Source organism: Dissoconium aciculare (genome assembly GCF_010015565.1).
Source record: "Dissoconium aciculare CBS 342.82 unplaced genomic scaffold K489scaffold_4, whole genome shotgun sequence".
NCBI classification, from domain to species: Eukaryota; Fungi; Ascomycota; class Dothideomycetes; order Mycosphaerellales; family Dissoconiaceae; genus Dissoconium; species Dissoconium aciculare.
In genome coordinates, this window is record NW_022984954.1 from 12,067 (window position 1) to 25,537 (window position 13,471).

Genomic DNA, 13,471 nt, shown 5'->3' on the forward strand with positions numbered 1-13,471 from the left:
GCGGGTCCTCGCGGAGGAGCATCCGGACCGACTCGTATCGCAGCACGCGCTTGCAGGAGCATACGATACTTACGGTCAAACTGAGAAGGCTGCTCAGTTAATGGAGCACATCGTCGCGGTTCGTTCACGCTACGCACTAGATCCCGCTTCGACACTCATCTCACAGCGCGCGCTTCTGGACATCTAAAAAAAGACTAAATATGTGCAGAAGGCTGATAGGCTGTGTGAGGATATCGTCGGAGAAGAAGCGCGACTCGCGGCGGAACAGAGGGAAGGTTAATACAAAACGATCACAGCAATTTCGGCTCTCTACCCTTACTTCCAGTTGGCGGGCATAGTCGTGTGATGAGCTGGCATGTTGATTATACCGTGATCAAGAAGAACGGCAGGCAATCTTTCCAGAGCGTTGGAGGTAAGGTTGCAGAGAAGGGCAAAGGCAGAGGCGAAGCCATCGGAATTTCGAGTTCAAGGTCACGACAAGAGCAAAGTCAAGCAGCTCGCGCGGTCTGCCGGCCAAGTCGCATTTGCGTTCGATCTCAATGAGCGTGGGAGCAGACCGTTTGCTCCATTCCCGGCAACTTCGGACAGATAATGTGAGACAGAGCATCGGATGTCTCCTCCTCTCCCGACTTTCTTAGCTCTCGCAGGGATACCGCAGCTAGCAGTTTATCGTCACACTTACACCTGGTCATAATACGGGAGAATTTGCTAACTAACAATCCGGTCCTATTTAAGCACACTCTCTCTGCTTACAGTCGCCTCGCCTGCAATAGTCTCAGCGGAATTACATCTGGTCGAGGGAGTCATTCCCAAAGGCTAGTAAAAGATGGTCGCCGTCGCCGGCAGCTCATGTTAAGGATATTAATAGGTTGCCTGAGCTTCTGAAAAGGCCTCTAGAAGTATGCGGACTCATTAGAGTATGCTGCAAAGAGATTGCATAATAGATCAGGCCGTTCCTTGCTCTAGTCCTACAGTTCTTTCTATAACCGTATTCCAATCTATTAAAATGCAGTACGACAAACTTCTAAGACGAATACGAAGCCCCGGCCGTCCTTGCTCGGACCGCTTCTCAACTTCCTGGGGATCGTTCTAATAGTCTCCTTACAAGTACAGCAATTAGGTCTTTATTCTACTAAGGAAGCAGCATAAAGACTCATCCCTCATCGAGCCTATAGAAAGCTATCACACGCGAAGGCTACAAAGGCTCTTAACGTGACGGCCGAAAACTAGCCCTGGCCTCGGAGATAGAAATCGTAATACACGCAACTCACACTCTACACTACGCCTTCCTTTGTAGCCTCCTTCTATACCTTTACGCCTTCTCCGCCTTGATTTTCCGCCTCAAATTTCCTTTACTACGCTTTGCTACGGAACAATTGCTACCAAGCTAGTCGGTCTCTATATGTTCTATACATCCTTTTCTATCTAGCTTCGCGGCGTCGGAGGAGGAAGAGGAGGGGGAGGAGGGGTTGTAATGGGCGGCGGCGGCGAGGGAAGCCGTACAAAGAGGTTGAGACGGAGAGGGCGAGGTAAGAAGGAGGAGTGCGGGAAGGGGACCGAGGGATAGACGGAGAAACGAAGGAGAAGAGTTGGAGAAGATAGAAGGATCTAGAGCACAGTGTTCGCGCTCGAGAGTATCGATGTTCTGCAGAATTACTGCGCGACTACGAGACGATAAGATCGTATATAGAGATTACTTATTAAAGCTGGCCGCGCTCTACTTACTATTTGTATTCCTCCTCTACTAAGCTAGGAGCTAGCGAAGATCGTAGCGATTATTGAATCCGTTTAAGCGTTAAAGTCGGCGGATAATTCAGGTTGCCGTCTACGAGGTTTTGCTAAGACATCCTTTCGAGATTATTACTTTTCCTTTACTATACGAGACAGACTCGCGCTGTAGAACTGTTATTCGATAATATCGACTAATCGTTAGATTAGTTGTTATGTCGGTCCGATTGGAAGTCTTCTACACGGACACTCGGACACTCGGAATAATAACCTTTACTAACGCCGCGAAAGATAAAGTCTAACAGTTCGCGTCCTGTTCTTATGCCTAATTAGAGAGCCTTGTATATCGTTGATCTCTAGATAGCGTACGATGCTGCCTCGTAAATACAAATCCTTTAGTTGTCCTTACCTAAGACTTCCGCGAAGCGTAAACTCATATCCGTCGCCGCACGACCTTAACATACCCGCTATCCGGGAACATGGTCTCGTTTCACTACTACGGGAGGATCATCTCAGTATCCTGCAGGAATATCTAGCAACTATGAAGCGTAGAATGCAGAGGCTGGGAAATATGTCCTTGGTTCATCGCCAACTCAACCCGTTCCTATCCTGCTTCCCGCCCCTTGTTAGTGTCTCTCTAGTAGCGGACGAGAGAGACTTTGATGCAGACGGTGCACTAGCCTGCGCTTCACCATTAAGGCCGGTAGCACTGCTCAAAAAGGGAGTTCCGAGGCTGATGGGGGAGATTGGTCGCTTTTGATGTGCAGTCAGGAGACACTCAATACAAGACCGAAGAGGGCGGCGGCTGAGCGCCAGGCATAACTTCATTCCCACCAAAGCGAGGTTGTAGCATGAATGATCGAACCGGGGCCGTGATCGATCACAGCACAGTAGCGGTTCAAATTTGCGCAAAACGCAGGTCCACAGGAGTGCTTCGCCGGTTTACCAGCAAGCAATTCGAATAGACTCTCGGGTGTCGGCGGTGCAGTCTTCTTTCAAGACTGCACAGCAAAATCTTGCTTCGGCTCCGCTGATGATCACCCAGGTAGACTTAAAACTTCGCCACGAACACTACTGTCGAGGTTCCGCGACCAAGGGGCCGAGACGGCGATGTTGTAATGTATTCGCTCGAAGCAAGGATTCGGCACAGAAGTGGGGAGCATATTGGGCGAAATTATGGGTGTGCTGCTGCATTTGGTGAGCTCGTCCTTCTTTACCAGATATGGCAGTCTGGCCGGGTTGACATGAATGGGTCGATGTTGCAGCTAGCCTCAACTGTTGAGACGGTTCTACTACTGTAGGTTCCGGTTCGCGGTGAAATGCATATGCAGATGGTGTGGAGACACTAGGTACTTGGAACTTTTAGATCTGAATGATCACCCCTGCTGTTCTGTGATGTGGAACTTTCGCGCTACGCACGAAGTACACGAAGGCCCCCCGGCCATGCCCCTTGCAAATATGTATCTTTTCAGACTATTCATCACGCTATATACCCCTCCGCGTCGCCCTTAACTATGACCTAATAACTTCGTCTAGGTCACTACGACCGACGTTCAAGTAATATAACTCTTATCCTTGCACTCGAGCAGAAATGAAGCAAACCTTTACAAAACTACATAGCTCAAGACTAGCAGCGAGGCGCTCGGTTAAGATTTTTCCTCCACGCCTTGGATTTCTCAGCAAATACTTATCGTCTAGTAGCGCAAGCCTGGCCTGTAACAATCATTTATGGGAGCTTAGCATTAGGCGTAAAGTCTAAGCTGAAATTCCGAAAGCTCTAGCAGCCTCTCAATCAGATAGAATCGTAAACAGTAGCATCGTTCGTCATCTTTGTAAGTGTATAGAAAGTTATAGTAAAGGACGAGTCCTGCGAGTTCACGAGTTCGAGTAATAGTTAAACATTTATGTAGCTTCCTACATATGTCGCCCTACAGTTCTCCCCCCACTAACATGAAAGCAGCCTTTACTATCTATTAATACTCTCAAGGGCAGATGAGACGATTCACTCAGGTACCCCAAAACATGGGCCAACACCATTCTAGTAGTGACCCACACTACTGATTCATAGGCACGCCTAGTGCGCCCCTCTATTAGCATCGATAGCGATTTCTTTGACCTGGAAGGATAAAGCGAAATGCTGCACACGTGACTCGTATTGACCAACCCGCTAATGCGTGGCCGTGATATCGTAAAAGTTGCTGGTCCGGATGAGGGCGGCAACCGGTGCGATGCCCTTGTAGTTATGTGACGCTGCCCCTTGGGGAAGTGGGGCCCGGGGTGTCGTTAGCGATACGGAGTGACGCTGAGCTGGACGAACAAAGTCTCCTGGTTGCGCGTTGTCACGTGCGCGTTGTTCCAGGTACGCTTTTGCTATCATGTATTGCGAAATGTTGCCATAGGATTCATGGTGGTCAAATAGCGGGGTCTGTTAAAATGTAGGGTGTACAATGAGGAAAAAAGGTTGATTTATCTTCTGTTTACGAGAGCAGCAGGCCTGGCCCTCTTATAGCTGCGCGGCCTACCCCTGAACACCAGGATCTTCAACAGGGTCCCAGTGTCATTCTGCTCATATGGACGGAGCCACTGGTGGTGTCTTGGATGAAGAAGGCTGAGAAAAGTCCACGGGTGTTTCGGCGGCAAATCGGTCGATATCCAACCAAATGCCCACGCTGCCGGAGGTCTGCGAAATCGCACAAACGGCGGATGATTTCCCGTGCGCCGAGAGGAGGTCGCGCGGTCAGCGCGACAAATCTCAAGCAATTATCTGTGATGAGACACAATGACCAACAATGCAACACGCGTCCATAAATTTGCGCTTTGGTATTTGTTTCCAAGCACGCCTCGTACAAAGATATGCGAGGACGTGAGCGAATCAGCATGTGTCGTGGTACAGTGGGGCCAGCTACCCAGGTATCGCGCGCCCGGGCAGGAAAGCGGGCGCTGGCCATCGCCGCCAAATTGCGGGTGTAGTTCTAAAGTCCGTGGAAAGCGACTGCATGGGTAAAGTCTCAATGGTACAGAGTGATCCGTTGCATGCGGGGTTCAGATAGGCATCACTGGCGTCGGTGATGAAACGCCGCAGGGATGACTAGCGTCGCCCAGAGCCGTGCTATACATCTTCAAAAACGAGGAGATTGCCTTTTAGGCTCGATTTGGGTCATAAATCGTGCTCGCTCGCTTCTACACATGCACGCAGTGCGATGAGTACGAAACTAAAAATACACAAATCACAATAACGACAGTGAATGCCCGCCGCACATCACGACACAGAAAGTATGCACGGACTTCGAAGGAGGCCTTCGAAGTCCGTGCGCGATCAAACGCATTCAGAAGCAGACGGCAGAGATATATCTAAGATGGGGGATTTTTCCTAAAAGTGTATCCAATAGTACACCGTACCGACGATCATGCTCCGCAGCCAACATACGCACCCGACAACAGCCCAATGACCGCTCTCACGACCCCGCTTCGACAAACACTCGAGAACGACAGGCATCGAAAGTATGAGAAACATCAGCTAGAGATCACTGTTGACCCTGAAAAACGATCCGGATCTACAAGAACGAGAAGCGAGGTGAGGAATCTCGAAGCAGGGGATCAGAAGCGAGAGACAAGCTCTATTATTAAGACATCGGGTTAGTGCAGGGAATAGCGATAATGGCTATTCTCTGTAGCCCATCGCACCCCGGGCCGATGTATGAATTGAGCACACTGTGAAAGCAAGGTCAAAATCAGCAAGCCAGCGCCGAAGGAAAAAGCGCACCATGTAATCAACCTCCTGGCAATATCAGGCAATTACCAAGTGTTAGCACCATCCCGACCGGCACGATACAAGTGGCAATACGGGACGATCTTACCTCCCGGGCAGGGAGACATCAAGCAATAGTCTCGGCTCCTTTTCGTCCGCAATCTCTGTGACTAGGGCGATGCTAGTCGACGTATTCACCGGCGACCGATTAGGATGCTCGTCGTTAGCTCATCCGCCCGATAACCCAAACGACCCTAGAGAAATCATCGACTAGGTCAACGGTCACCTTGGAGGTGCTCCAGCCGTACAGGCCGATCGGGATCTGAGCGTAAGCAAGATACTTCCCGGCAGCGGACCAGCCACCCAAGAGATCTGGAGAGTATCTGCGAGCAGTTCACTAGCGTGGCAGGACGACATACAATTGCTAATGAAACGTGTGAGGATCTCAACCGCATGTCCAAATTCAGCCAAACATGAATGCGCCGCTGAGCGGGCGAGCCCTCTGTTCCATAAGTTCCGACTTCTCATGCCGCAAAATCGAGGCTCCTCTTCTCCGAAAGGCTGGATTTCCCAGCCGCGGCGATTGGTTTCGACTCGGGCGAGACTAGACGCGTCTGCAAGTCTCTAACGGCGGATCGCTTTCACAAGATAACGAAAATTGCGGAAGACTTCGCTGAAATGGCGGCACACGGTCGATAGTCGTTCAAGGCGAGGTTCAAGACACGCAAGTCTTAGGCAAGCTGTCCTCAGCATTTAAAGGCATCCTGAGCCAATTTGTCGATAAAAGTCGCAGATAGCTATCAAATTTTGCTACTATGTACTAAAGACATCGGAACAGACATGGGTGCTGTGTATCCGCGCGAACAACACGGGGCGATACGAGCTCTGTGACACTTTGACAAGGAATGAGCTGATCGTCCTAGATCGCTCCCCCGAAGAACGAGACTCTAGGATAGCCTTTATGTATAGAGACATTCCGGTCCGCGGCTAAGGTTCCGTGCTTTTAGACAGGAGTGTTATAACGCATACGACGACGAGTATTTTCGATTATGGGACCGAGTATAGAGAGAGCTCAAGAGACCCTCGAACGAAGACTATTCTACAAGCAGACGAAAAGTCCGACAAGAACGTCTTTATTTTAGAGGGATTGGCTTTTGTCTCGAGCACTACCGGTAGGTTGATGAACTGACTCGCATAAGTTGTTGTTCAACGATAGCTGTACTCACAGTCAGAACGACTCGAAAACGCATATAGTTGCAAAGTAGTACGGGATATAATTGAAAAGGAACTAGGGGCGCCACCCTGGGAACTCCACTATTTGGGTATGTTCAAAGTGTTCCGGGGCGTAGGGCCTCGTGACTACGACTGGCTCAGTCTTGCGACCTTGACAAATCCATCCTCGCTGATCGACGTCCTCGACGTCGATTGTTCGCCCGAGTACGATTTCCTCGTCGTATCCTCAGTCATCAAAGGCGACTAGACACTGGATCTCGGTATGTCGACCGATTCAACCCCGTCATTGTTGGCCTTCCAGGCGGTTTTTTGGCTAGCAGAAAAATGTTTGGTCTCTTCGTCGTAATGGAGATATCGCGCTCGAAACGCTAGAAACAGCCCAAGCCATAGCACCCGGTCTGCTCGGAGCTTGTTGGTCGCTTCCGACTCAATGTTGCGTCCATCATCTTCACTCTGGTTCTTGAAGTGGTCGGCAGGATGATACTCTCGGCTCCAGATGAGACCACGAATGAGGAAATCTTCGGATAGGGCCTGGACGGGCTCCAATACGGGAAAGCTGCCATTTCTACCATGCTCGAGGGTGCGCGCGTTCACAGGATAGAACCCCGCCAGGCAATTCAGAAACGTAGCCAATCGTGCCCAAGGCACCTTACTGGGGTCAGTAAGAGTGCAGGACTGTTTAAATAGTAAACTTTTGTCCTCCGTAGAAGACCGAAGTATGTGTAAGGAATGCTGCCAGGCTAGCATGATGTGAACGAACGAGAGGTGGTCCTTCAATACTGCCTCGTCTTCGTACGGATTTAGGAGCACGTCAAACGTCTTGTAGCAGAAGTCGGCGCTCAAGGCGAGCGCATCGCTTATTCGTACCTGAAATTTAGGTGCAGAAGGCTGAGTTCTCGCGTGTCAGTTAGATCGCGTTAAAGAATGAGCCTTGCGATATCGAAGATCCATCATACTGATCTGTAGATAGGTTCCTAATCATACGTTACTATCGTGATTCGATTCTCTAGTAGTTCTATAAATGTTTGTAGAAGCCCCTACAGCCTCCTAGTCAGAGTCCGGTCTCTTATCCTTTAATTCATTTTTCTCGATTTAGCCGCATATTTAGTTACTATCGGATAAAGATAATCGACTATAACCTCTGCGGCTACAATGGACACCCCTATCATCAGACCAATCGGAGTGAACAACGCACTCGTCTCATCTACGATCTGGGCCTGGCCGCCTAGCTCCTCGCTCCGCCACCACCACCTCGCTACTCTACTGACGAGTTCGCCGAGCGGCACCGGTCGACCAGCGAGAAGCGTGAATGCTGCTAAAGGGATTGCTGGAATGGAAGCAATGATGTCGCAGATGAGACTCGGCCGCGAATAGACAGCTTCTCGCCATCCTCGGAACGCAATGGAGAAACCGAAAGTCAAAATCGCCAAGTTTGCAAAGCCCAGAATCCAGGCCGTAGGGGAGTCGAGTGGGGGCTTTTCGAGAGTGTCGCCGGGGATAATCCGGAAGTTTGGGCCGAAGATGACAATCGCAAGCAGCTCGACGAAGCTCATCTTGGTGAAGGTGTAAAAGACGATCATGAACACGAGGGATAGTTGAAGTTTTCTTGTCTCGAGATAGTTGGCCAATCTGGGATTTTCGTTCGGCATCTTGGGCAAATAGATTCGTGGGCGTTGGTATTTGTCGGGCGGAGGAGTTCGAACAGTGTAGCGTGACAACACATCCAGGTAGAAAGAGGTAACCTTGAGACTTCGTCGACAACCCAAGGACGTGAAGTGTGTTTGCGTGGGCACGTCCCAGCCCGGCGCAATTTTGGTGAGATATTTTCAAACAGTGAGCAAGAATTGCTATCTTGTGAGGTGAAGCTCCACATATACGCCGATTGCAAATTTCAACGTCATAGAATTGCGATCGTCGCAACGGGAGTGAAAAGGGCTGCGCTAGTTCGCCTCATCAGCGCGGATTTCTAAATATCCGCGCGGCACAGCAACTCGTTGACCCACCTACTTCGTCACTCTGTCCTGCGGCTGACGTGAGATTTTGGATAGTTGTAAATCTAGCACTCGTAGCGTTGATATCATCAATACAGTTTGTGATGGTAATCCGGCCGGACCTGGCATCGTTGGATCAAAAGCTGTGATTATTAGTAGTATATGGACGGTTGGTGGACATCCATATTGATGGGACGCTATCAATTCATCGATGGAATTTGACGGGGTTCCCATCAAATTCATCAGATTGGCAAGTCGATCTGGCCTAAAACGTTGAATGCGCTGGATTGTAGATCTTCGCGATTACGAGTCAGTAACCGACATCGGAGTGAGTCTTTCTTGAAAGGTGCTAGATGGCTTTAATCCACTCGAATGACGTCTTAGTACGCGCATTGGATTTTGAAAAATGGCCAATCCAATATCCAGCGTCAGCCGCAGGACAGGGCATATTGGGGCTGAATTCAAGAAACACGGACAGCACCCCTCCACTTCAACTACTCAAGGTACGCATTCTGCCGCCGACGATTGGATCTAGCAGGTTTTGGCGCGATCATCGTCAATGACGCTACATGAAGGGTACGTTATGTTAGCACTAGATCACACAGTGGCCGCATCGCAGCCTTCGGCTAGTTGATGACTGCAGGTGGTAGCGCCAACAATGCGACCGAGTGGATACTATCGCCTTGTGAATGGGTACCCGTGTGAGTATCGACACCTGTTGCTGGTAAACGACATGCCGAAATGGCGTCACAAGGTAGACGGCCGGGTGTACGGCAAGTGTGCATCGACAATTGTCGAACATCGCGACGACCTCGACGCCGGTCACCAACATGAGTTCATCACCAATGGGGAAATGACATCGGAAATTCTCGCTGTCCCAATTATCACTCGGCCGACCTGGCGCCGAAAATGCCTACCGCTCTGATGCAAGTCCTCGACGGTCAGCCTGTGCCGTACTCGCAATCGACGATGAGGTGCGTGGGTCGGTGTCTCACTCAGGAGAAGTATGAGAGCAAATTGAAATCTCGCGGCATGTACAAATGACAGGCTCTCAAGAAATGTGGCATCGTTTTCGCGTCACAGGAGAACGTAGACTCGGGAAGTCTCAGTCAACCGGACGCACGACAAATCTACGGCTGAGCCTATCACCAAAATCACATATATAGCTCGTGTTCCACTCTCCCAAAGATCATTCGGACACACATAGCACACTTCATTCATATCAATCATGCATCACTTCATCTACGTTCAGACCATACTGGGTGCCTTGGCTTCGGCTGTCTCTGGTCGAGCCCTGAATGTCAGCACGACCAAGCCTCCAGCCAATGCCTCCATCGTCCACTTCGAATCCGCGGACTTAACAGGTGACTGGGCCGTCCATGCGCCATCCGACTTCCTCCAACTGTACCCTCATCTCGAGTCTGATCTCAGCAACTTCAAGACTACCCAGCGTGTCACTGCGGCCGGCGGAACTAACGGCGGCCTTCCTGGAGTTGACTACAACGCCAATCAGCAGCGCTACTCGGCAACGCTCGTGAATGGATTGAAGCTCGTCGGTTACATTGGAGGAAATGCCGGTCAATGGCAGAGATTGTACTACGCATGTCGTGACGGAGGTGGCGAGGAGATTCCTTACAACACATGTGTTGAAGACGTCGGAAACGAAGTCGCCGCTCTGACCGCCTTCGCACTTGCCAGCAGCAATGTTGGCAATCTCGCCGTTGTAGCCATCCACAAAGCGTTTATCAACTTGCGAACCTTTACCGCTGCCCAGGATCAGCAAAATTCTAGAAACAGGAAAGGGAACGATGACAATGGGCGTGACGAGCTCAAGGTGCGAGCGACCGGTCCCGACAGCTGCGACGGCACGAATGTTTATGCTGCTCTGACCAAAGAAACTTACGACCCTGACCACACCTACAAAAACACCATGAGACTCTACTGCGAGGGATTGCCAAGCGAGCAAGGCGAGGCCGCGGCATCTGCGATCGCAGACGCATGGGTGCGAATGGGGTACGGACAGCGCAATGCATACACAGTGTATGATACTGTGACTGGACGCGTGGCCGTTCGAGGAGTCATTGACATCATCCCGCCCTATGAGAACCCGCTTGAGTGTCCTGCGGAAATCCCCGGTGACTTGGACGGATGCACGTGTGTTAACTGCTAAGCACAAACGGTCGGAGCAAAAGGAGGAGGTGCATCCCTTATAGAGTATCTCCGTTCCAAAGTTGTGGGACCGTAGCAGAGAGCCTCAAAAGTCGCCCAGATCCATACCGATTGTTTCATTTGTCGCCGCTTGTGTTTGCGAAAATCCTGTCAAATACCTGTTGTTGGTGTCTGCCAAGCACATACATAGGGATTCACATATTTACATCTTGTTCAAGTTCTTCCTCAATCTACCGTGCCCGAACCTCGACCAAGCAGGAAACCCAAACTACCTGTCTACGTTCCTTTGGTAACACTTGTGCTTCCGGGACGGAACGCCTTTCAACAAGAACAGACTTTACATCGCCTTGTATCCTAGTGGAGCGATTGGTAACGAAGAGCGAAAGTATGTGGAACTTTACATTTATCAGAGGCGGCATCTGATACGGTTCCAAAGATTGCGGGTTTTGAATTGAACCGAAGGGCGAGAAGGCATGAAAGACGCCAGGCAAGCGCTACCGCGTCCGCATTACTCTTGGTGATGGTTAGCAATACGAAGAAACACTGGTAAGACCCTTTCACGGTCCCACGAGCTTACAAGCTCGTGGGGTAAGAGCGAAGATCGAGGACGAGGACCACCTGATTAGCATTTCTCGGAATCTTCTAATCATTCAACATACCCCAGATCGGAGGTGTCGCACGTGGGTCGCGAGTGCCCTCCACGCCATCGCGAGCAGATTTAAGCCGGTTCGAACAGAGATCGATATGCTTGCCAGAAAACATGTGGCTAGAATAGATGCGAACGGTCGATATGGGTTCGGCACAAATGTGTTGGCCGCTTGAAAGGCCTGTCCCGTCGACTCACCGTAGCTGCTTGATCATGGTCGAATGTCACTGAGCTCAAATTGCTCGATGCTGCTCCCTAGACTTAATTCAGATATCTCCCCACCATTTCTGCCGTGTGATTTCCATTTTCAGGTCATCAGGAAAAGGCTCTAAAAACTGGGCTAGAACGTTCTGCCAATAGGGACGCAATCGATTGCCGTACCAAGCGGACGTATATTCCCAGTAGGAGGGATACCAGCCAGAAAACTCCCAATCGATGATGCTAACGATCTTGCCGTTCCGGACAAGAATGTTGAATGGGTTCAAGTCTCCGTGAGTAAAGACGGGTGGTGGCCAATCGCCATCCTGTCTCACAGCCATTTCCTTGATTTCTCGCCAGTCTTGGTGATGATCTAATTTCTCTTCTATTGAAGAAAGCTGGTGTTCCTCTCTCAACCAAAGGTGGAAATCTTGGACATTTTTGAACGGTCCAAGTCGATTGCGACAATGAGGAATGCGAGAGTCGTACAGTGAACCGCCAACGCAGTTCTGCACACCGACATTCCGAGGCCGCTCGAGTGCGCGTAGCTCATCGAACATCAGCTTCAGCTGAAGAAGCAGGTCTTGACGAGACTTTTCCGACAGGGTGCCCCATACCGCATGCAATGTTTGTCCCTGCACGCGCTCCATGACGATGTATGTACGATTCTTGTAGATAAAGGAGCAATGGACCTTAGGCACCGGAATCGAGGTATTCTCGGTTATGAACTTCATAGTCACAGCCTCGTTTGTATGGACGTCGGGCCCTGTCTTTACCAGATGCCAATTTGATATCAAGACAGCGAACACACCTGGATGTTTGCACAAGGTTGCTGTGGTTCGGAGCGCGCTTAATGTCAAGGCACGGCGGATGAAGTTGTCATTGATAGGCAGATACTTTGGTCAATATCGGCACTGCTAGGTGTATGAAATTGCCTCGGTTAGGTCATATCGTGAATTCGAGTGTTGTCAACCATTCCCAATTATTTCGCTGTTCGGGCGTCGGGACCATTAAGGGTTATATTCGGGAGCAGCTCTTTCAGGCCTACTAGGTACCCAGGTAGCTAGGGCACAATGTACGGAGTAGGTAGATATGGGACGTCCTCCCACATAGTTTTGAACTGAGACGGGAACATTCTTTTATCCCAGCACGCCACCAAGAGTAATGACTCCTCCTGTATCAGCTACCCTGACAATCTTTTAAGCAGAGAAGTATACCAGGCGCAATGAGGACCATGTCAGAAGCGACGACGAGACACAGCAAAGCGAGGAGGAATCGAAGCGAAGCAGGAGTATATCAAGAGCACAGGAAGAGCAAGTCGGAATCAAGGAAGAGGCTCTCGAGTGAAAGGAGGAGCAGTTCAAAGCAGAGGGAGAGCGGGGAGGAGGGATGTTCCCGAAAGGCCAACCACCAGCTTCATGAATACGTCCATCAAGGAATCGCCGGAAACATCTCATTTGGATTGGACGGAGACGAAGAGATGCCTGGCAGCAACGTGGCAGAATAGAGAGACGGTCTTAGATGGAAAACTCTTGCGCAGCTGTCCGGTAGCGTATGATGCTCGTTGGAATATTTTAAGCAATCGGACATCATACGAATAGTGCTACATACCATTCTAATTATGACATCGGGTTCATTCCTCACACAGCTGGGTACTTCGCATGCATCCTTACTTCGTGACAGGTCCTTGCAAAAAAGCAATTCCAAAAGCCGTCACTCGTAACCGCCCTCTGATAACGAATTCCATCATGGCCGTCC

The 13,471-nt window shown here is 50.3% G+C and overlaps 7 protein-coding genes across 7 annotated transcripts in view; 4 read left to right on the forward strand and 3 right to left on the reverse strand.

The window, feature by feature from the left end:
• Nucleotides 1-237, forward strand: part of K489DRAFT_169279 (TPR repeat protein) — a 2,818-nt gene extending 2,581 nt beyond the window's left edge. Inside the window, exon 3 of the mRNA XM_033599356.1 lies at nucleotides 17-237. Within this exon, the coding sequence (XP_033460953.1) occupies nucleotides 17-101 (85 nt within the window). The 3' untranslated portion in view covers nucleotides 102-237. The remainder of the gene's footprint in view (nucleotides 1-16) is intronic.
• Nucleotides 238-3,684: 3,447 nt separating this feature from the next.
• Nucleotides 3,685-4,534, reverse strand: K489DRAFT_378292 (uncharacterized protein). Its single transcript, XM_033604378.1, has one exon. The coding sequence runs from the start codon at nucleotides 4,103-4,105 to the stop codon at nucleotides 3,896-3,898; it is 210 nt and encodes a 69-aa protein (XP_033460954.1). The 5' UTR covers nucleotides 4,106-4,534; the 3' UTR covers nucleotides 3,685-3,895.
• A 2,418-nt stretch (nucleotides 4,535-6,952) lies between these two features.
• Nucleotides 6,953-8,833, reverse strand: K489DRAFT_429950 (uncharacterized protein; the record flags this gene model as incomplete). Its single annotated transcript, XM_033608395.1, has 4 exons — nucleotides 8,717-8,833; nucleotides 7,918-8,644; nucleotides 7,490-7,597; nucleotides 6,953-7,357 (listed from the first exon to the last, which is right to left on the reverse strand). The coding sequence occupies exons 2-4, from the start codon at nucleotides 8,356-8,358 to the stop codon at nucleotides 6,953-6,955; spliced, it is 954 nt and encodes a 317-aa protein (XP_033460955.1). The 5' UTR covers nucleotides 8,359-8,644; nucleotides 8,717-8,833.
• Nucleotides 8,834-9,928: 1,095 nt separating this feature from the next.
• On the forward strand, nucleotides 9,929-10,870 carry K489DRAFT_408363 (uncharacterized protein; the record flags this gene model as incomplete). Its single annotated transcript, XM_033607472.1, has 1 exon — nucleotides 9,929-10,870. One exon carries the CDS (start codon nucleotides 9,929-9,931, stop codon nucleotides 10,868-10,870), a length of 942 nt encoding a protein of 313 aa, XP_033460956.1.
• A 511-nt stretch (nucleotides 10,871-11,381) lies between these two features.
• Nucleotides 11,382-12,643, reverse strand: K489DRAFT_378296 (kinase-like protein). Its single transcript, XM_033604379.1, has one exon. The coding sequence runs from the start codon at nucleotides 12,445-12,447 to the stop codon at nucleotides 11,782-11,784; it is 666 nt and encodes a 221-aa protein (XP_033460957.1). The 5' UTR covers nucleotides 12,448-12,643; the 3' UTR covers nucleotides 11,382-11,781.
• On the forward strand, nucleotides 11,401-11,691 carry K489DRAFT_315682 (uncharacterized protein; the record flags this gene model as incomplete). Its single annotated transcript, XM_033601107.1, has 1 exon — nucleotides 11,401-11,691. A coding segment is annotated over one exon (291 nt), but the record flags the coding sequence as incomplete, so codon positions are not given.
• Nucleotides 12,644-12,841: 198 nt separating the features above from the next.
• K489DRAFT_378297 (uncharacterized protein) lies at nucleotides 12,842-13,359 on the forward strand. The gene has a single exon (XM_033604380.1). It carries the CDS (start codon nucleotides 12,948-12,950, stop codon nucleotides 13,218-13,220), a length of 273 nt encoding a protein of 90 aa, XP_033460959.1. The 5' UTR covers nucleotides 12,842-12,947; the 3' UTR covers nucleotides 13,221-13,359.
• The last annotated feature ends 112 nt before the right edge of the window (nucleotides 13,360-13,471 follow it).

Bases quoted from the DNA above. Each gene is read 5' to 3' on its own strand.
- K489DRAFT_378292 (XM_033604378.1), bottom strand. From the start codon at position 4,105: ATGATAGCAAAAGCGTACCTGGAACAACGCGCACGTGACAACGCGCAA.
- K489DRAFT_378296 (XM_033604379.1), bottom strand. From the start codon at position 12,447: ATGAAGTTCATAACCGAGAATACCTCGATTCCGGTGCCTAAGGTCCAT.
- K489DRAFT_378297 (XM_033604380.1), top strand. From the start codon at position 12,948: ATGTCAGAAGCGACGACGAGACACAGCAAAGCGAGGAGGAATCGAAGC.